General features: G+C 43.9%; 1 protein-coding gene across 1 annotated transcript in view; it reads right to left on the bottom strand.

The window, feature by feature from the left end:
* LOC133402557 (anoctamin-1-like) overlaps nt 1-23,658 on the bottom strand; it is a 96,017-nt gene that overhangs the window by 71,237 nt on the left and 1,122 nt on the right. Inside the window, exons 2-4 of the mRNA XM_061676464.1 lie at nt 15,461-15,826; nt 10,300-10,398; nt 9,801-9,952 (exon numbers count right to left, since the gene is read on the bottom strand). Coding sequence (XP_061532448.1) covers nt 9,801-9,952; nt 10,300-10,398; nt 15,461-15,826 — 617 coding nt within the window. The remainder of the gene's footprint in view (nt 1-9,800; nt 9,953-10,299; nt 10,399-15,460; nt 15,827-23,658) is intronic.

The following is a 23,658-nucleotide window of genomic DNA, read 5'->3' as shown; positions in this document are numbered from 1 at the left end:
TGGCCGCTATCAAAGGAGCAGTTGTCACCAGGAGAACCATCACTGGAATCAAGCCCGGTATACCATTGGAGCTATTGTGCAACACAAAGAAGGGATGGATATCCCCTAACAGAGAGGTACTTAGCTGGCATAGTGCCGACACAAATTGTGTCATTTGCTTGTCAGAAAAGACTTTGAGAACATTATGCATGGGACTGGGATTCATGGAACCACCGAATGTATTTAATCAAATGTTAAAGGGAGGCCCCAACCGAGTTAAAGTACTGGGAGCCTACGTGTGTGCTAACTGCCAAGATAACTTTCTTTCCAGACTGAAAGTACACGGTCAATGGGATCTTGGTGCCAAAGATTAAATATTTGACAAGTGTGCCTGTCCCTGGGATGGAAACCGGTTATGGCAGTGCGCCACCTGCTTGGGTGCATCAGCAGCTGGTCGACTCATTCCAACGGGGTCAGCAGTGGGATGGCAACTCACCAAAGCCGTCACCCCTATGGCTCCACTGCTCCCATTTACTGGAAGTCTACCCCATCCAACCGCCGTAGCTCAAGAATTATTGCAGCAGCAGTGGAATAGGCTTCACGACTCAATATGTAAGTGCTGGCCAATATATAATGCAAATCAAATAGAACCACCATTAATGGCAGGTTCTAAGTGGTGGCAGCAAGGCTTGCTGACAGAAAGGCGAATGACCGCCGAGAGAGCCAGAGAGAGCCGACGACAGAGGAGTGAAGAAAGCCCTATGCCTAAAAAGAGAGTATGGATGGAAGGTAATGAGGCGATTTGGATTCAATACGCGTGGGTTGATATAATTATGCAATTAATTGACAAGGTAGACGTCACCCTTGAACCTTTGCCCCCAGCTCCGAGAGAGATCACGCTAAGGGGGTGCAACCTATTTTGTTTAACAACGGTCCTACTTTGAGACGCCGTTAGTTTATAAAAAGCAAGCTGTGTTCTGCATGGCCGTCATGGAAGGTGATATGTATTTGACTGATACATGTGACAATCGGCGACCGACTGGTTAGAGCGTCTGCCTCACAGTTCTGAGAATCGGGGTTCAATCCCCGGCCCCGCCTGTGTGGAGTTTGCATGTTCTCCCCACGCCTGTGTGGGTTTTCTCCGGGCACTCCGGTTTCCTCCCACATCACAAAAACATGCATGGTAGGTTAATTGACAACTCTAAATTGCCCGTAGGTGTGAATGTGAGTGTGACAGGTTGTTTTTTTGTATGTGCCCTGCGATTGGCTGGCAACCAGTTCAGGATGTACCCCGCCTCCTGCCTGATGATAGCTGGGATAGGCTCCGGCATGCCCGCGACCCTAGTGAGGAGAAGCGGCTCAGAAAATGGATGAATGGATGGATGGACATGTGACAATCAATCTGCTGTCTGTGTAAAGGTGGAGGTAAGCCTGGCCATTATTCCATACAATGGAGTGTATGCTATAGGAGCAGACATGGAGGTGATGCCTCAACCAATACAGCTTGTGCGACTTAAGAAAATATCCATTGTGCCAACTGCTAACCAAGCACCTGAAGTGGAAACAGTGAACGCTCCAGAGGAACGGGAATATGAGGTAACAGAACCAACTTCAGTAATTGTGGCGACAACTTCTTCCGAGGGTCAGGAAGAGTCGGACTCCACTTTTGCAATGTAGGGTGTGGAAAATCAAGTTGCACCACTTTCGAGACAGCCTATAATGGATGATCTTGTTTGAGCAGCAGAAGAGCTTCAAGAGCAGGAACAACAGAGAGAGACTCATGAAAGAGTTATAAGAGTGTTGGGCTTTCTCTGGAATCGACCTGAAGGTGAGGACAACTCGCCACCTTCCAAAAATGTAATTATGACGGAAAGACAATGGACGGGCCAAAATTCAGTGATTGGAATAAACGACAACGATCAAAGTATATTGACAGAGGAGCGCCTAAAACGTATCCTGAAAGAGACTATCTTTACACATGCTTAGGAGGAGCATCAACTGATTATTGGTATTCTACACCAAAAAAAATGCGTAGTGGCAAATTACAAGAGACTGCTATGTGGAATCATTTTAAAGAGTAATATGAAAGAAGATTTGATTACTATGGGAATATGCCTGGAGGACAAGGAGAGCCTGATAAATGCTAAACACAGATACATTCACATGCTCTTCATCGAAAGGAAGATAGAAAAGAACTAAGATGCAGCCCTTGGATTGTCAATTGTACCCGTGCATGTGTTCAAGGCATGATACTCAAAATAAGGTGGGGACCAAACTATTTTGATCCTCAGGCTCTTGAATTGAAAATAGCAAATCCTAAAAGATATGTTATTGAGAACCCAAATGATACCGCTAAGAGTAAGCTCCAAAAAATCTGATGTCTGGAGTCAATGGGGTTTATGATGTGCGGCACAGACCCAATCTTGTGAAGCAAATCATGTGCATGGACGATTGGGCTGGTATAAATTTACAGCATTGCTAACTGATGATCGAAACCCCCTTCATGAAGAGGTTACTCAGGTGGCTCCTAAAATGGACCTACCATTACGATCCCTGAATTCCTATTTTCCAGACAGTAGATGGTGGCGGAGGTCAGGGTGGCTTTTTACGGGTCCAGCACCCCTCCCAAAGGAGTGGATTTTCATCTCTTGGAGGTGGGTGTGGTGAGGACTGGATCGACAGTTAAATGATGAGAGAGGAGACCTGTACCGACAACTTCTCACAGAGCGAGCTACTGGAGGACACCTGAGAGAGGGACAAGAGAGGACATAATGTCCTCCCCTCATCAACCAGGGTGAGCTGCAATTACAAGCATAAACCCATTCCAGCTATGGAAGGCCAAACTTAAATCCTCCGACAAAACCAATTTATAGCAATGTGCCCTCCCTGGAGATGATTCCAATACAAGAGGAACCACCAGCTGAATCTTACAGCTACCCTCTTGATAACCCCCCAGAGACTATGCCTTTAGATCCTCAAGATGACCACCAACAACGAGAGACTTTGCTTGTGGAACCAACAGCCGACCACACCGACCCTCGATATACATGGATCCAATCCAACCGGATCCCTAACCTGATCCATAGGGAAACATTTGGACACAAATCGATTTTAAAATGACTTGGACTGAGGTAATACTTAGGATATTACTTGTGACAATAATAGTATTACTAATGGTAATGATAGCCTTCATACTTAAAACAACTCAATTAGGAGGTGGTACACATGAACCGCAAGGTCTTGACTTAATTCCTGTAAGACATGGGAATTCCAAAATATACAATGATACCTGATAGGAAACAAATCAAAGCCTTTTAAAAATGAACTGGACTGATAAGAGATCAGCCATTAAAAGATACTGGACTCATGAAATACAAAAAAGACTGAAAAAAATGACGAGACTGGTTTGGCTATTTTGAAAAATCTGACTAATTTTGAAGAAGTTATTCGAAAGAGAGGTTTTGAAAAATTACCTTGGAAGATAACACAATTTATGTTGTATGAAGATAAATCTTCAATAGTAGTTTTCCTAGTGCCGAAAAAACAGGTTCAGAAAAAAGTTAAGGTTAACTGGATACAGCTACCAGATGAAGAACAGAATGGCACAATAGTGATGCTTGTATTTAGGTTGGTAATAATTATACAAGAGTGTGGATAGGTCCACAAGACTATGCTGCATGAATGATAAATGATGGTCACCCTGTTGGCATTGTTTGAATCTTACCTGTAATCCCTCAACAAGTAACATAGAAGGGCTCATCGAGGCGGCACCAGGGGAAGCGAAGAATTGCACCTTTTTCGAGCAAAGAACAAGTGACGTAAAGGACGTTCTGCACCCTTGGCCCCATGGATTAATGATGGAAAGGGACTGAAAACGAACATCAACAACAACATGAGTAAGTCCTTGAATTTGTGTTTCGGAACCTTGGTGCCTTCAATTGTCCACAATCTTGGCAAGTCATAACTATGATGGCAAAGGATACAATTACAGGGTGTGCCTCAATAGTAGGGCAAATGTACCCAGCCATAAGTGTAACTATAAAACCAGTAAAAGAAGTAGATTATAAATTTTGGTTAAATGGTTCTCTAAAGTGGCACGGTGGACGACTGGTTAGAGTGTCTGCCTCAGAGTTCTGAGGACTGGGGTTCAATTCCCGGCCACGCCTATGTGGAGTTTGCATGTCCTCCCCGTGCCTGCGTGGATTTTCTCCGGGCACTCCGGTTTCCTCCCACATCCCAAAAACATGCATGGTAGGTTAATTGAAGACTCTAAATTGCCCGTAGGTGTGACATGAGTAAGTCCTTGAATTTGTGTTTTTGGAACCTTGGTGCCTTCAATTGTCCACAATCTTGGCAAGTCATAACTATGATGGCAAACGATACAATTACAGGGCGTGCCTCAATAGTAGGGCAAATGTACCTAGCCATAAATGTAACTATAAAACCAGCAAAAGAAGTAGATTATGAATTTTGGTTAAATGCTTCTCTAAAGTGGCACGGTGGGCGACTGGTTAGAGTGTGTGCCTCACAGTTCTGAGGACTGGGGTTCAATTCCCGGCCCTGCCTGTGTGGAGTTTACATCAGAATCAGAATCATCTTTATTTGCCAAGTATGTCCAAAACACACAAGGAATTTGTCTGTGTTCTCCCCGTGCCTGCGTGGGTTTTCTCCGAGCACTCCGGTTTCCTCCCACATCCCAAAAACATGCATGGTAGGTTAATTGAAGACTCTAAATTGCCCGTAGGTGTGAATGTAAGTGTGAATGGTTGTTTGTTTATATGTGCCCTGCGATTGGCTGGCAAACAGTTCAGGGTGTACCCCGCCTCCTGCCGGATGATAGCTGGGATAGGCTCCAGCACTCCCGCGACCCTTGTGAGGATAAGCGGCTCAGAGAATGGATGGATGCTTCTCTAAACTAGGTGTGGGAAAAACCCCTACGCCATCTCAGGGGTACATTCAAAGAAAACAGTCAGAGGGAATAGAAAAACCTCAGTGGACCTTTTATTCGTCGCTTTTACTATCAGCGCCTACCAACACCTGCAGATTTGCTGTCTGTGCCTCAAGGAGACTTTGATCAAATTGACAAATGCGTAGTAAAGAACGTTTTTGATACACTGAATGCAACAGATTGGAGAGTCGGTACATCGACACGTCCCGTGCAAGAAATTCAAGGAAACATTTTACCAAGATGGGTCTATGATTGTACTAGTCTCTCCTCCATCCATTTTCTACCGCTTATCCGGGTCGGGTCGCGGGGGCAGTAGCTTTAGCAGGGACGCCCAGACTTCCCTCTCCCCAGCCACTTCATCCAGCTCTTCCGGAGGGATCCCGAGGCGTTCCCAGGCCAGCCGAAGGACGTAGTCCCTCCAGCGTGTCCTGGGTCGTCCCCGGGGTCTCCTCCCGGTGGGACGTGCCCGGAACACTTCACCAGGGAGGCGTCCGGGAGGCATCCAAATCAGATGCCCCAGCCACCTCATCTGGCTCCTCTCAATGCGGAGGAGCAGCGGCTCTACTCTGAAATCCTCCCGGATGACCGAGCTTCTCACCCTATCTCTAAGGGAGAGCCCGGACACCCTGCGGAGGAAACTCATTTCGGCCGCTTGTATCCGGGATCTCGTTCTTTCGGTCACAACCCACAGCTCATGACCATAGGTGAGGGTAGGAACGAAGATCGACCGGTAAATTGAGAGCTTCGTTTTTCGGCTTAGCTCCTTCTTTACCACAACGGACCGATACAAAGTCCGCATCACTGCAGACGCTGCACCGATCCGTCTGTCGATCTCCCGTTCCATTCTTCCCTCACTCGTGAACAAGACCCCAAGATACTTGAACTCCTCCACTTGGGGCAGGATCTCATCCCCAACCCGGAGAGGGCATGCCACCCTTTTCCGACTGAGGACCATGGTCTCAGATTTGGAGGTGCCGATTCTCATCCCAGATGTAGAATCATTACTTTTAATCGTCTGAGGATCTACAGTACTCGCTGCATAAATGTTTGGTCTGGGAGCTAAGGTGTAGCAGTTTGGAACTGCTTGAACAAATCTACAGTGGGCTGAGGAGGGTGTAACTTGGCCTGGTGCCTAAGGGAAGGTGAATCACCAGGAATGTAGGAGGGTTATTTGTAATTTTGTAAGGTTTCGAGAAACTATTCACTAGTGGAAATTTGGTCTGGGAAAAAGAATTAAAATGCATTAATTGATGGTTGAAAATGTTAAATCAAGTTATTTTGGGGGTATCAGATGAATCCAAATCCTGGTTAAACTCATGGTTAAGTCCATTGATATAAATACATGATGAACACAAATGTGAGAAGTAAAATGTTAACCACTTACTGTGAGGGATGAGAATATAGGTTAAGTGAAAAAGCGCAATTTGCCACACGGAGTTCAAAACCATGATTTGTTTGCACTCACGGAGTTAACAGTTTTGTTTGAAACCATCCATCCATCCATTTTCTGTACCGCGTATCCTCACTAGAGTCGCGGGCATGCTGGAGCCTATGTTTCTTTCAAATGCTGTCAAATGATCAAACCAAATTTACTTATATAGCACCTTCTATCCATTCAAAATGTAACACCAAGTGCTTTACAGCAATTAAAATGACGGGGTTAAATCTTAGAATAGCACAACTCAACGTTCACACAAAATAATAATTTTGATTGAATTAAGTTATTAGATTGGGATAATTATCAGTGTTCATTCAAAGTTAAATATAGTACAATTTTAACAATTTCAAAAATAAACAGATATTTAATCCTTAAAAGGATTGTTATATGCTGCTACCTGCATTTCATTGTGGAATTCTGACATTTTTTTTCTTTTTCTTTTTAGAAGACACTCAGTTACTATTGGCATTTTTTTTCTCCTCTTCAGTCATGACTTTGCGCAGCTGTGCGTTTTTTTTTTTTTTATGATGTGTTGTCTGTGTGTTTATGCGCAGCTGAGTGGTTTTATGTGCACATTTAGCTGGAGGACATGTGCCCTGCATTCCTCCTCACTCTTGGGCTTTCTGATTCATCCAAGCCCTATGTTCAGTTTGTGGACCAGCGTCATGGCGACCTCCTTCGCCTAGTGAAGGCCTGCCGTCTTGCAGAAGGTAACTCTGTCACAGTCTACACGGACTCTCATTATGCCTTTGGAGTGGTTCATGACTTTGGCGCACTCTGGCACCATTGCACCTTTTTGAAATCTGACGGCAAACCTATTCTTCGCCATGGTGAGATTGTCATTCTCCTCGACGCAATCCTCCTCCCTTCTATTATCGCTATCTGCAAATGTACAGCACACACCAACATGTCGGACCCAGTCTCTTGAAGGAATGCATGTGCAGATGCTGCAGCCAAGGCTGTATCGCTCCTACCTCCTCCATCTTTCCATCTCTCCTCTGCAAAACATGCATCTGCATCCACCGTGGCAAAATCACTATTGACTGATGGGGAATTCCTGTAAAACCTTTCAACGATAATGGCACACACTCTGTAAATGAAGTGATGACCCAGCTATCAGGTTACAGATGATGGACCCTGCACAGCATCAGACCTGGCGACTTCATGTTGATAAAGAACGTCCGGCGATAGACATGGAGACATCAGCACTGGCTTGGGCTCTTTCAAGTCCTCTTGGTCACATATGGCTGTGAATGTTGCTGAAGGAGCTATATGGGTCACGCATCACACTGCAATACGGTTCCAGCGCCTCATATAGTCTTAGCCCATCCTCCTCCTTCACCTTCTGCAACGGATGGTTGCAAAGCCCGCCCTGATAAAGCTGAATACTAACCCAGACTAAAAGGATCAGCTTGCTGCATAAGTTCGACAGAGTTGAATAGTCTCTAAAGATGATTCACTTTTAGTATATACTGTTAGCTACAATCAGTGCTGGTACGTGATTGCATATTGATAGGTTCTAGAAGAGCAGAAGATAGGTCATAAAAGCTGAGCAACGACTAATCATTTGTTGTCTGAACTGACACGCACACACACACACACACATATACACACCTACACACACATAATTGCCATAATTGTGCTCAATATGTGTATTGATGCTTCCACTTTGACAATTAACGCAATTTTGTACCTTACGAGACGTGACAACTATGGCAAGCTTCTTTGGTTACATGTGATCGCCACTTCCTCTGCTAATTTCACTTCCTACAGTATGAATGTTTGGTTTCTTTGCGCCCTTCATGTGGCACGCTCTCAAAATCATTCTAACTGCTATGTTTGTTCTTTCATACCGCTGCAAACCCACATGTCGTGCCTTCCCCACATCCCAATTCATCAGCACTCTTTCATCGCACCTTAACTTCTTTTATCTGTCCACAGCACCTTAACCAACCCGTCCTTGAGGTTCTTGTTTCTAGCTGGTTCACTGGACTTGGTTTGGCAGGCTTGGCTATATCGTATTGCACTTGTTTTCAGTGTCGCTCTTCTGGTGCTGTTTCTTGTCTTGTTGTCTTATCTCTTTGGTTTCCCACATGGTTGGCTCTGCGTTTATCCAGTGTACGCATGTGGCCCCAATTGACCCTCTAACACTCTCCTGTCCGACTTATGACCAATGTTTTCCTAAACCTTTTCCTCATGCTGACTGTTTGGATGACATGACTGACCAATCAAGCCTTTTTGTGAGTCTGAATCACAACCTTCTTATGAAGCTTAACCTGATTATTTTCTTAATCTCACATTATGGTATGAGACTCTGGATGGGTTTTTTTTTCAGGTTATTTGTTTAATGTTAACACTATCATATAATTATTTACAATTTTTTCATTTAGTCTGATTGATGGATTAATTGATTATCAAAAGGGGGGGGTGATTTGTTTTTGGCAAAAAAGCAAAATATAGTCTATACTCATATTATCCTTCACTTCAATAGTTCTTTGTTCTAGTGTGACCTTTTCAAATGTACCTTATAACTTAATTGTTTATTGCCTTCTCTCACCCTGTCTGAGTGTTAGCAGTGCGCCGTTCGTTTTAGCCTGGTGTGGGTGTAAACACCAGCAAGGATGAATGAAGCAAACTCGCGCGGCGAGTAGAATGACTTACAGTTTAAAAACAGCTACTCCAAGTCCGGGCAAGTGTGTGTTGAAGTCCGTAACATCAGTACACAATTTTCGTTTATACCGAAGCATATTCCGCCACCTTTTGTTTTCCCTAATAGCCCCATCATATGCTTCGCTCGGTATAGTTGGAAGCCGGGAAGCATCACGGCGCCATCAGGGATGCGTCCACATAGCCATGTCTCCACGAAGCACAGGGCAGCAGACATCCAAAGTCTTTAGTGGTCTTTGGGAGAATATGAAGCTCATCCATTTTGTTGGGTAGAGAACGTGAATCAACGGAAGCGGCATTCAGAATCCTCTCTTTTGGAGCTTGACCTGCACTCCGGCACGCTTCCCTCTGTGGTGTCATCTTCGCCTCCATCATGCGGCATTGACTACAACCGCTCCACCGGTGAGAAACTCAGAGAAAAAAAACTGAGCGGATTTTTGAAAGTTGATGAAAGAAAGTCCAGAGTAGACTCCCTAATGTCTCCAAAGACGAATGAAAAAAAATACACAGACACTACGCATTACTGAGGCAACCACTCAGTTAGGCGCAATCATGTTTTTGAGATTGTAGTGTGAAAGCTGCAGCTGGCTACCAGTGTGGACTAAATGGGTGGCACCATGGGGAAATGAAATATATATATATATATATGTATATATATAGTTTCATGAGAAGTGTGCAGTTGCCATATGAGCTGGTGTAATTTTGATTCTTCTTAAAATGCCCATATTCATCTAGAAAGAGTCATGTATACAAAAAAAGTGTACTTACAGGTGTTGCTTTTCCCTGGAAAAAGTGTGTGACAGGTGTTTGATGTTCTTCGGTTGGGGTTCCTCAACGTGAGGATGAAGAGGCTCAAGAACTTTACTGACGAGTAGACTGAGCTTCTCTAAAACACAACTTGACTGCTTGACTTCATATACCTACAAACAAGAATCCATTTGTAAATCCATGCACACACACACACTCACGCACACAAACTAAAACACACACACAGATCTCTCCATAGATTCATCAATTTCCCATTTGCTGATCCCATTCAGAGTCATCGGGAGAGCCTTTTCCAGCTACGAGGTGGGGGCACACCTTGGACTTGATCACATGGCTTACACACAGAGCCCATTCACACTCGCATTCACACCTATGGACAATTTGGAGTCTTCAGTTAACATCTTTGGACTATGGAAGATGGAATGCCTCAAGCAAGACCACTGTACAGTATATACAGTATGAATCACAACTTGGAATGAAAAGTGTCGATAATACTTACCCTTTTGGTCGGCATCTTCAGCTTCATGAACTCTGCTTCTCGACAGAGAACATTCCATGGAGCATGCATTTTCACAAAGCCCACACCGAGAATCTTGGCCTATGGTCAACAAGGCACAAATATTAATGTTTTTTTCCCACAGTGTACCGTGAAACCCTGCAAAAACAGTGTACAACAATAAATGTAAGGAGGAAAATCATTCGTGGCAACAGCGAGTCTTTGGGGGACATAGGTGTGGGGCTGAGTACAGCAGTCCGCTCTCTCTGTGGAAGAGTAAGGGCTTGTGTGTCCTTTTTTCCTGTTTGCTCGGCAGGTTGGTGGGTTAGTATTTTAGTGTGTGTTTTTCTTGGTGTGTAGGGAAGGTTGAGGATGTCCATGCCACTTCCAAAGACAAAGTCTGACCAGCAATAGCCTCTCAGCCACACCCAGAAAATTGGGATTATTTCACAGGATAACAATTTGAATGCAGTTTGAAATCAGTTGTTGATTTGAGCCCTAAACTGCTGTCAAGCTAGCGGGCCGAGCAAACTTGTCCGGAGTTAGCATCGCAACAGTCAACAACTGTATAAATTGTCACAATAGAGCTCCATAGGCCATCGTGCCACCACTACCATGGTCATTGCCACAATATTGTGAGCAAACCGGTGATGATTACTGAAATTTGGGCCACGGGACCTTGCGTTAGCTTTCAAGTTATGTTGACGAGGTAAGAAGTTGCTCATTGCCAGAAAAGTGACAGGCCACTTGATGGCCATGTTAGACTTCCCAAAAGCGGTCAGTCTAAAAACGTGGTGACTGTTTGGATTGTATTCACTGGAGGACTTATTCATTTAAAATAACGTTTACAAAACGTGTGAGATCTCTTTTCCGTAGTTAGTAGCAGTGCAACAAGTGGATAAATGGTCAAAATATAGCTCAATGGGGCAATGTGCCTCCACTCGCATGGTCGTAGCCGCGATATTGTTATACGTTACAGGCATACAGGCACATACGTTACGTTATGTTGATGATGTAAGAAGTTGTTTGTTGCTGGGGAAGTGACGTTGCAAAAATAATATATATATATTTCATGCTTCATTTACATGGGTCATAAAAACATTATATTGCCAGAGGTATCAATCACCCATCCAAATTATCGGAATCAGGTGTTCCAATGACTTCCATGGTGACAGGTTTATAAAATCAAGCACCTAGGAATGCAGACTGGTTTTACAAACATTGTGATAGGATGTCACCTGTGCAACAAGTCCAGTCGTGAAGTTTCCTCACTCCTAAATATGTCACAGATGACTACCAGCTGTATTATAAGAATGTGGAAGAGTTTGGGAACGACAGCAACTCAGTCACAAAGTAGTAGGCCACGTAAACTGACGGAGCGTGGTCAAGCGGATGCTGAGGCGCATAGTGTGAAGAGGTTGCCAACTTTCTGCCAAGTCAATCGCTACAGACCTCCAAACTTCATGTGGCCTCAGGGTAGCTCAAGAACAGTGTGCAGAGGGCTTCATGGAATGGGTTTCCATGGCAGAGCAGCTGCATTCAATCCATACATTACCAAGTAAAATGCCAAGCGTCAGATGCAGTAGTGTAAAGCACACAGCGACTGGACTCTAGTGCAGTGGTGACGCGTTCTCTGGAGTGACAAATCATGCTTCTCCATCCTGTCAATCTGATGGATGAGTCTGGGTTTGGCAGTTGCCAGAAGAACGGTACTTGTCTGACTGCATTGTGCCAATTGTAAAGTTTGGTGGTGGGGGGATTATGGTGTGGGGTTCTTTTTCAGGAGCTAGGCTTGGCCCCTTAGTTCGAGTAAAACCAGTGCACAAAGCTAGGCCCATAAAGACATGGATGACAGAGTCTGGTGTGGATAAACTTGACTGACCTGCGCGGAGTCCTGACCTCAAACTAAAAGAACACAATTGGGATGAATTATGGGGAGACTGAGAGCCAGGCCTTCTCATCCAACATCAGTGTGTCACCTCAAAAAAGTGCTTCTGGAATAATGTTGAAAAATGCCCATAAACACAGTCACAAACCTTGTGGATAGTCTTCCCAGAAGAGTTGAATCTTTTATAGCTGCAAAGGGTGGATCAACGTCATATTGAACCCTATGGATTATGAATGGGATGTCACTTAAATTCATATATAAATCAAGGAAGGTGAGGGAATATTTTGCCAATATAGTGTATACTGTATGTAGTGCCTGAGGGTGGATTCATCCAAAGTGAAGTGGTATTCGAGGCATTCCCAGGCCAGCCGGGAGACATAGTCTCGCCAGCGTGTCCTGGGTCGTGCCTGGAACACCTCACCAGGAAGGCACCCAGGAGGCATCCTAATCAGATGCCCGAGCCACATCATCTGGCTCCTCTCAATGCGGAGGAGCAACAGCTCTACTCTGAGCTGGATGACCGAGCTTCTCACCCTATCTCTAAGGGAGAGCCCGGACACCCTGCGGAGGAAATGCATTTCGGCCGCTTGTATCTGGGATCTTGTTGTTGTTGTTGGAGTATTATGTATTTTATTTAAATGCGTTATGTTTGTGACATGTTATTGGATAAATATTGATTGTGAACCTTTCCAAAAGATGAACAATTGTGTGCTGTTATATTGTCCATCGATCCATCCATTTTCTGAGCCGCTTTTCCTCACGCGGGCGCAGGCGTGCTGGAGCCTATCCCAGCTATCATCGGGCAGGAGGCGGGGTACACCCTGAACTGGTTGCCAGCCAATCACATGGCACATATAAACAATCAGCCATTCACACTCACATTCACACCTACGGGCAATTTAGAGTTTTCAATTAATCTAGCATGCATGTTTTTGGGATGTGGGAGGAAACCGGAGTACCTAGAGAAAACCCACGCAGGCACGGGGAGATTGAACCTGGTCCTCAGAACTGTGAGACTGACGCTCTAACCAGTCGGCCACCGTGCCGTCCTGTTATATTGTGTTTTTCGAATATATTGATGGTTTCTTTAATTGAGGCTATTAAAGTAATAGAGGGATGAAGTCAAGTAAGTCCACACTGAAGGCCCAGGTACCAAATGTATGGCCAGCCATTCTAATAACTGGTTGTCTAAGAATCTTCCCTATCAAAGCAAGCTGGAACCTTTTATTTTGATTTGAAAATAAGTGTATTTAAAGTGCTGCCAGCTAAGGAAGTGATGAGTTCAACCTGAAATCATTTCAGTGCCTAATTATTAAAGAAGCAGGAAACAATTATTATTCTACTGTGCATGCAGTTTACACAACCCCTCACGTCGCAGAATTTCATCTGCCATCTTCAACCCCTTTACCTTCCAACACCTATCACACACACAAACAAGCTGTGACAATGCTTTTCCTCCAGAGCTGTGGACGCAAGAAAAGAAATCATATCAACAAACTACGCCCAAACTATGTCAATTGTTCGTGTTTTGTGGTATTTTGAGTTGCAAAGAAAATTACAAAACAAAAGTGAAACACTGGCTACCTTTATACAGGCACAATTAACTAAATTACTGACTTCATTATAAATTTATTATATATTTATAAATTAATTGCCCATGAATTATGAAATTATCAAATATTTCATTTATTTCTCGCGGTGACTGTGTACAGTTGCCGTTTGAATCTTGAATGACTGTAATTAATGACTTTTCTTTCTTGTGCTGAAGTTTTCCTGATTTATTATTGTACTCAAAGTTAGTGTATCTTCTGATGTTGTAAAAAATCTCTTATTTTTTACAAGATAGCGTCTAATTGATGTTTTGCCCTTTGAAGTTGGTTTCTAAGCGTATCTGTCAGGATTAATTGCTTATTCTTCTGTGAGGTGTTTCATTTTTTCCTCAATTCCATTTTCTAATTTTTGTTCTTGTTTTTTTTCTTGTAAGAAGAGTATGATGTGATTCAACCTCTCAATACAGCAGCAATGAGGATATGGTTGGGGAGTCATTGAATTTCAAAAACTCATCCCATTCCTTCCTCACGAAAGAATCAAAATCCGGGTCTTTCAATAGGGACGCGTTAAAGCGCCATGTTGGTGGGGGTCCCAGACTTGTTTCAATTTTTAGATTAAGAGAAATTGGTGCATGGTCACTGATGATAATTGGATGTATTTTGGAGGTAATTCTTTGACCTGCTGAATTGTTCGAAAGAAAAAAAAAATAAATTCTTGAGAAAGAGCGGTGAACAGACGAGAAAAATGTGTATTTTATTTTTTATTTTTTTCAGCCTTCCGTATATCAACAAGACCAAAGTCGTCTATATACTGCTTTAGTATATTGGGGCATTGGGGCTGATTGCTATTTTTAAGATTTGAGCGATCTGTTCGGGGATTTAGCATCAGTCTAAAGTCGTCTCCCATGATAATTGTAGAATTGGCTGACAACTTTAAGTCCATCCATTTTCAACACCACTCATCCTGGTTAGGGTCACGGGGTGCTGGAGCCTATCCCAGCTGACTTCGGGCGAAAGGCAGACTACACCCTGAACTGGTCACAGGTCAGTCGCAGGGCACATATAGACACGGACAACTATTCGCACACACATTCACACCGTCACTGAGTGGGAACTGAACCCATGCTACCCACACCAAAGTCAGGCGAGTGTACCACTACACCATCAGTTACCAAAAGTTTAAGTGAAGAGTGAAATGTGAAAAAAGACTGGGTCATATTTATCAGGAGCGTATACATTGACAATTGTGTAAAGTTTGTTAAATATTGTAGCCTGTATAACTATGTATCAGCCTTCTGTATCTGCTACTGTACTATTTATTGTAAAAAGTAGTCTTTTATGAACTAGTATTGCGTGAGACTCCTCTTTGTCTACTGTTATAAAAGGCCGAAATAGCCTGAGTGAAATTAGAATCAATGAGGCATTTTTCTCCTGACTCAATAAGGTGCGCTTCTTGTAATAGGAGGAGGTCTGTTTTAAGTTTCGTAATATAATGAATAATTATATATATATATAATTCTCTTTACCTGCGATCAAATGCATAATGCTTTTCTATTTAGGTGCTGCAAAATTGGGTCACACATTAGGACATTGGTTATACATAGCCAGAATATCAGATTACAGACCTACCCTGATTTGCACGCTCCTCTGCAAACATCATAAAACGATTGCATTCTAAATGATTAAATTAACATCTGTAGTCAATACAAATATAAGTTCAACTCACGTCTTCATCAATCTCCAGCTCCAGACCCATATCTCTAAGTTTCCCTTCAAACTCCTCCCTCCTGAAGCTTTTTTGATCCTCCTGGACACTGAAGGTCTCCCCTGGGGAGTGTAGATCCACATTGGATGGTGTTGAGGTTTTTGAAGACAGTGAGCATTTTTCAGCAGATGATGGATGATGGCTACGGCGTAGGCTGCGTGCAACAGCATTTTCCATGAGCAAATGTGTTGAGTATCGAATGGAACGTCTCCCAGATGATTTCTTCAAAGCGTAGGTGAGAACATAGTCCACATGACGCTGACCATCTTGAAAGTAGAGGCCACGTTGACAATGGGGATTTTCCGCTGGGGTTAGACTCTTCAGCAGCTGACAACATTGACAAAAGACAGACGATGAAAAAAGAAATTGCATTTCGGTTAAAGGAAAACAATCTGAAAACAAATGTCTTTTTTTTATTTTTTTTTATTACAAGTGCATTTACATTTGTTTTGTTTTTTAGAGCATTCTTCTCGTAGTGCTTCACTAATATCACTGGATCTGCTCTGACTATTGTAGTCTTATTGTGGGCGGCTGTAGCGCAGTAGGTAGAACGGGTTGTCCAGTGACCGAAGGGTCACTGGTCGAATCCCGGCTATGACTGTTTCCCTGTCGAAGTGTCCTTGGGTAAGACACTGAACCCTAATTTGGTCCTTGTGGGCCTGGCAGCACCTTACATGGCAGCAGCCGCCATTGGTGTGTGAGTGGGTGAATGTGAGGCTTTGTAAAGCGCTTTGGGGACTGTGATGGTGTAGATAAAGCGCTATATAAGTGCAGTCCATTTTCCATTTTATTATAGATGTACAGTTTCTTGTAGAGATGCTGCAACAATTGAGTGAGTTCTCTTTTTAAAAGAGAACCAGCTTTTTTGGAGTGGCTCACTAAAAAATGCAAACTCTTTCGGCTCCCAAACGGCTTTTCATTTTGTTTTTTAAATTAAATTAATTTATTACCAAAATAATGTCAAATTATGCATACAAATGTAATATATATATATATATATATATATATATATATATACATAGAGAGAGAGAGAGAGAGAGAGAGAGAGATTAGTGTGTTTATTATAAAAATTCACCTGTTTATTCACTCACATGGTGCTACAAAAATAAACAAAAATAAAAAGCAAACTTAACTATTTACAATTGAACTTTTAACTAGTTAAACTCCATTCTATTTTCATCACAGCTTATCCTGGTTAGGGTCGCGGGACGCTGGAGCCTATCCCAGCTGACTTCGGGCTAAAGGCGGACTGCACCCTGAACTGGTCGCCAGTCAGTCGCAGGGCACATATAGACAACCATTCGCACTCACATTCACACCATCACTGAGTGGGAACTGAACCCACGCTGCCTGCACCAAAGTCAGGCGAGTGTACCACAACACCATCAGTGACTACTCGTTAAACTTTCTTCTTCAAAACAAATTTAAAGTTCAACAACACAGAATCACTGCAAAACACACAACACAACAAAATATAAATTATCCATCCATCCATTTTCTGGAGCCCATCCCAGCTATCTTCGGGCAGGAGGTGGGGTACACCCTGAACCGGTTGCCAGCAAACCGCAGGGCACACATAAACAACCAATCATTCGCACTCACATTCACACCTACGAGCAATTTAGAATCTTCAATCAACCTACCACGCATGTTTTGGGATGTGGGAGGAAACCGGAGTGCGAGGAGAAAACCCATGCAGGCACGGGGAGAACACACACAGGCGGGGCCAGGATTTGGTCCTCAGAACTATGAGGCAAATGTGCTAACCAGTCATTCACCGTGCCGCCAAAATAAAAATTATGTCGAACAAAAATGAAGAATTCAGCATTCAGATAACTTGTCTATAGTTTAGATTGGCAATGTATGCTGATCCAGATTCTTTTGTGTGAAATGATCTGCCCTGTTTTCTCTTAGAAGGGATTGACGTTCATACAATGCTAAGTCTCCAGCATTAGCTGCACCAGTTGCGTTAGACACACTGGCAACCTCACTCATGTCAGGTTCAAATGCTTTTGTTTCTTCTCGGGTGCGGTGTTTGCGGAGCCAGCTCGATAAGACTTTTTTTTTTTCTTGCAGACCTTACACTCTGCCATTTGTATTGTCATTTCATTTTAAATGTGTCCAGATTTTACTTATTTTCCTGCCTTCACTCATTTCCTCAACTATTCCTTACCAGCGTGTTTATGTTGTCTACAGTATCTTTGTGGCCCCTTGGTCTGTTTCTTTCTCATCTCGCTGCCTCCTCTCTGTGCTGTGTGTGTGTAACTAGCACCTCTAGCTGTAGCTGTTTGCGACCGACACATCACTACAACAACTGTATTAATATTTTAAAAAATATATAGATTGCAGCAAATTCTTAACCCTCCTATTACCTTTGGAGTCAATTTGACCCCAATCAAAGTTTAAAGGGAAACTAAATGGAACATTTCTTAACCCTCTGGAGTGAAGGGTCAAATTGGCCATTTTTTACTACTTTTATGTTTACTATTGTATTGCACCTAAAAAAAAAAAAAACTGTTTACCTTGCCTTGTTTGGTGTCATTTTCTTCCAGCACAAACTCACGTGTGACTGAACAGTACAGTACTTTTTTTTTTTTTTTTTTTTTTAATTTTGCCATATTTTACTAACACGGAAAACATAACTCAGGTGAAAAGTGACATTTTTAATTGTGAAAACCATACACGTTGAACAAACCACTTTTAACACATTTAATTCAAATATAATTAGAAAATTTCAAAATCTTATGTAAAAATTGAGCAAACAACAAAATTATATACATCCATTTATGCAGGCAATTCCTCAGCCACTTACAAGTTATTTGTGTCACAGTTCTTGCCCACCACAAAGCAGAGGAGACACATAACAGGATAGTGTGTCCCTTCTCTGTTTGCCCACCTGGAGGCTTCACTCAGCTGCATCTGTCATCTCGTTCCAGCTCAGAGCTCCAAAGACTGTGCCACATACATTAGCCGCCTTTTAATTTTTACACCAAAAATAAAAAAGACTACACGAAACAAAATACACCACACTGTAAACGAACTACAGGGCCCTGAACACCATTCGCTTCATTTGCACCACATTGATACACCTCTGTCTTGTTCAGCAGCTCATCGGCGACCCTTGCCCGGCCGAGCACAGTCAGCATGGCTAGTCAACCCAACTGGTTTCTTATTTTTGGGGAATTCCTAGAGTCACGGGCCGGCGACGGTGCATTGTGCGTGGACACGACCACTACAACAAGTAGGGTTGGGCGTCGTTTGAATTTGAGCGATTCAGGTCCTGATTCCGGTTCCTTATTTCAATTCCGGTTCCAAACGATTCTCGATTCCGATTCTTTTAGGGGGCTGGGTCAATAAAGTTTTCAATATAGGGTGTCCAAATGATGAACATCTCGGGGTTCTTTATAACTAGTATCAGTATCTATCCTATGAACTAAAGGGCGATGTGTGTGGAACTAACCCAATTGACTTCTTCTTCTTCTTTTCCTTTCGGCTTGTCCCGTTAGGGGTCGCCACAGCGCGTCATCCTTTTCCATGTAAGCCTATCTCCTGCATCCTCCTCTCGAACACCAACTGCCATCATGTCTTCCCTCACGACATCCATCAACTTTCTCTTTGGTCTTCCTCGAGCTCTCTTGCCTGGCAGCTCCATCCTCATCATCCTTCTTCCAATATACTCACTATTTCTCCTCTGGACGTGTCCAAACCATTGAAGTCTGCGCTCTCTAACTTTGTCTCCAAAACATCGAACCTTGGCTGTCCCTCTGATGAGCTCATTTCTAATTTTATCCAACCTGGTCACTCCAAGAGCGAACCTCAACATCTTCATTTCCGCCACCTCCAGCTCTGCTTCCTGTTGTCTCTTCAGTGCCACTGTCTCTAATCCGTACATCATGGCTGGCCTCACTACTGTTTTATAAACTTTGCCCTTCATCCTAGCAGAGACTCTTCTGTCACATAACACACCTGACACCTTCCTCCACCCGTTCCAACCTGCTTTGACCCGTTTCTTCACTTCCTGACCACACTCACCATTGCTCTGGACGGTTGACCCCAAGTATTTAAAGTCCTCCACCCTTGCTATCGCTTCTCCCTGTAGCCTCATTCTTCCCCCACCAGCCCTCTCATTCATGCACATATATTCTGTTTTACTTCGGCTAATCTTCATTCCTCTTCTTTCCAGTGCATGCCTCCATCTCTCTAACTGTTCCTCCAGCTGCTCCCTGCTTTCACTGCAGATCACAATGTCATCTGCAAACATCATGGTCCACGGGGATTCCAGTCTAACCTCATCTGTCAGCCTATCCATCACCACTGCAAAAAGGAAGGGGCTCAGGGCTGATCCCTGATGCAGTCCCACGTCCACCTTAAATTCTTCTGTCACACCTACAGCACACCTCACCGCTGTTCTGCTGCCCTCGTACATGTCCTGTATTATTCTAACATACTTCTCTGCCACTCCAGACTTCCGCATGCAGTACCACAGTTCTTCTCTGGGTACTCTGTCATAGGCTTTCTCTAGATCTACAAAGACACAATGTAGCTCCTTCTGACCTTCTCTGTACTTTTCCATCAACATCCTCAAGGCAAATAATGCATCTGTGGTACTCTTTCTAGGCATGAAACCATACTGTTGCTCGCAAATACTCACTTCTGTCCTGAGTCTATCCTCCACTACTCTTTCCCATAACTTCATTGTGTGGCTCATCAACTTTATTCCTCTATAGTTGCCACAGCTCTGCACATCACCTTTGTTCTTAAAAATGGGCACCAGTACACTTTTCCTCCATTCCTCAGGCATCTTCTCACGCACTAGAATTCTATTGAACAAGCTGGTCAAAAACTTCACAGCCACCTCTCCTAGATGCTTCCATACCTCCACAGGAATGTCATCAGGACCAACTGCCTTTCCATTTTTCATCCTCTTTAATGCCTTTCTAACTTCCCCCTTACTAATCATTGCCACTTCCTGGTCCACCACACTTACCTCTTCTACTCTCCCTTCTCTATCATTTTCCTCATTCATCAACTCCTCGAAGTATTCTTTCCATCTAGCAAGCACACTGCTGGCACCAGTCAACATATTTCCATCTCTATCCTTAATCACCCTAACCTGCTGCACATCCTTCCCATCTCTGTCCCTCTGTCTGGCCAGCCTGTATAGATCCTTTTCTCCTTCTTTAGTGTCCAACCTGCCATACATGTCATCATATGCCTCTTGTTTTGCCTTTGCCACCTCTACCTTTGCCCTGTGTCGCATCTCAATGTATTCCTTTCGCCTCTCCTCGGTCCTCTCAGTGTCCCACTTCTTCTTAGCTAACCTCTTTCCTTGTATGATTTCCTGTACTGTGAGGTTCCACCACCAAGTCTCCTTCTCTCCTTTCCTGCCAGAAGATACACCAAGTACTCTCCTGCCTGCTTCTCTGATCACCTTGGCTGCAGTGGTCCAGTCTTCTGGAAGCTCCTGCCGTCCACCGAGAGCCTGTATCACCTCTTCCCGAAAAGCTGCACAACACTCGTCCTGTCTCAGCTTCCACCACATGGTTCTCTTCTCTGCCTTTGTCTTCCTAATTTTCCTCCCCACCACCAGAGTCATCTTACACACCACCATCCTATGCTGTCTAGCCACACTCTCCCCTACCACTACCTTACAGTTGGTAACCTCTTTCAGATTACATCGTCTGCACAAGATGTAATCCACCTGTGTGCTTCTACCTCCGCTCTTATAGGTCACCCTATGTTCGTGCCTCTTCTGGAAAAAAGTGTTCACTACAGCCATTTGCATCCTTGTTGCAAAGTCTACCACCATCTGTCCCTCCAAGTTCCTTTCCTGGATGCCGTATTTACCCATCACTTCTTCATCACCCCTATTACCTTCACCAACATGTCCATTACAATCTGCACCAATTACGACTCTCTCTCTGACTGGGATGCTAAGAACTACATCATCTAGCTCCTTCCAGAATTTCTCTTTCACCTCTAGGTCACATCCTACCTGTGGGGCATAGCCACTAATCACATTACACATAACACCCTCAATTACAAATTTCAGCCTCATCACTCGATCTGATACTCTTTTCACCTCCAAGACATTCTTAGCCAACTCTTCTTTTAAAATAACCCCGACTCCATTTCTCTTCCCATCGACACCATGGTAAAATAATTTAAACCCTGCCCCTAAACTTCTAGCCTTACTGCCTTTCCACCTGGTCTCCTGGACACACAATATATCAACCTTTCTCCTCATCATCATGTCAACCAACTCCCGAGATTTTCCTGTCATAGTCCCAACATTCAAAGTCCCCACATTCAGTTCTAGGCTCTGTGTTTTCCTCTTCTCTTTCTGCCGAAGAACCCGCTTTCCACCTCCTCTTCTTCTTTGACTTCGACCCACAGTAGCTGAATTTCCAACGGCGCCCCGCAGGTTGACGGCGCCGGTGGCGGACGTTGTTAACCCGGGCCACGACCGATCCGGTATGGAATTCTTTGGATGAACGCTCATATTTGTTTGGCAAGGTTTTAAGCCGGATGCCCTTCCTGACGCAACCCTCTGCATTTATCCGGGCTTGGGACCGGCCTACAGTTTGCACTGACTTGTGCCACCCATAGGGCTGCATTCATCCGGGTCCGCTCCTAAATGAAGCAAACCTCGATATGCGCTTTGCGGAAACGCCCCCCTCCATTACTCGACACACGCCTCGAAGACTCGGCACATCTCGTAACATCACTACTTCCCTGGATACAGTAATGCATTACATTGCTCGTTACTCAAAATGGCAGCCATTTTGGAGTAACGCGTTACCGGCATCACTGCACAGCCACAGTGATGGGCTGCTGTAAGCAGCCACAGAGGCATAAATAATAAAAACAAGGAAACCACCCGTTTGGGACTGGTGGGGGCACGTCTCTTGTGCTGGGGAAACTAACAATAAGACCAATATTCCACGAGATGGCGCCAAAGTAATACTTGAAGTGTTTTGGTCTGAGCATTACAACTGATTAGATCTGTTTTCTCCGGGCACTGCGGTTTCCTCCCACATCACCAAAACATGCGTGATAGGTTGATTGGAGACTCTAAATTGCCCATAGGTGTAAATGTGTGAGGAGAAGCGGCACAGAAAATGGATGGATGGGTAGATGGAACCAAATGCTGTAAAACGTTGATTCCTCTCCCTACCCACCAATGAGATACAAGGTTAGTGTTTGTGATACTGTGAATTTTATGTGAATTTTTTCCCAATTCAATTTTGATGTAAAGTTGGTAAGGTGAAGTTTTAGCTCAATGTTAAGCATGTTTTTTTCCTGTCATCGGCTCTTACGTTGGTTTGAAGACTAAAATAAACGCTGAAAACCATGAGTGCAAAAGTGCAACCAACCATGTACCTTGTTAGCTGCCTCAATGTTGGCACAGACGTATTTTATTGTTTTACTAACCCAATTGACTGAGAGTTGACTTCACTGGAGCTCCACACGGTGCAGGGTGAGGCTTGGAGCGGGAGGGAGGGCGTCAGACTTTTACACATTATGAAAGCCTTCTTTGCACAATATAATCTTATTCCAAGTGTTGCACTGAGGCGACTGTTCATTAATTTTAACAAAGTTAAGGCACACTTGGGCACAAGCACGTCTTCGTGCGCGTTCTTCTTCGTTGGTTTTCACCACAGTCTTCTTCAGTGTCAGCGGATTCGACATCGAAACTGGGAAATGACATTTTTAAATTTGAACGATTCCATGAGAACTGGAACGTTAGTCCCTGTTCCAATCGGTTCTCGATTCATGATGCCCAACCCTAACAACAAGTGACCCCGGCTGGTTCTTTTTTTCTTTTTTGTTGTTGTTGCTGGTTTTACTTCCCTTTGCATCCCCAAAGGCTTTAAGCGGGCGCGGCTGCCAGCGGGACGTCCCATCAATCGCCCCCCTCAGGTGACAATAATCAGGGGAAAAAATACAATGTAATTTATTGATCATAATTCCGGCGTTAGTGGACCTATAATCACAATTTAAAAAAAGGGTATAGCTATATTTTAAAGTCTGCACTTTCGACACAAGTTGAAATGGAGACTCTGCGAGTCTGCGTCTTGCGGCCGTTAGCCGACGTAAAATAGACAGCCAACACGTTGTGCAACGCTAAAGCCTCGCACTAGTACCCGACCACTAGC

The sequence above is a fragment of the Phycodurus eques genome, chromosome 5 (genome assembly GCF_024500275.1).
Source record: "Phycodurus eques isolate BA_2022a chromosome 5, UOR_Pequ_1.1, whole genome shotgun sequence".
NCBI classification, from domain to species: Eukaryota; Metazoa; Chordata; class Actinopteri; order Syngnathiformes; family Syngnathidae; genus Phycodurus; species Phycodurus eques.
The sequence above is the reverse complement of the archived record's forward strand: the minus strand, read 5'-3'. Positions and strand labels throughout refer to the sequence as shown.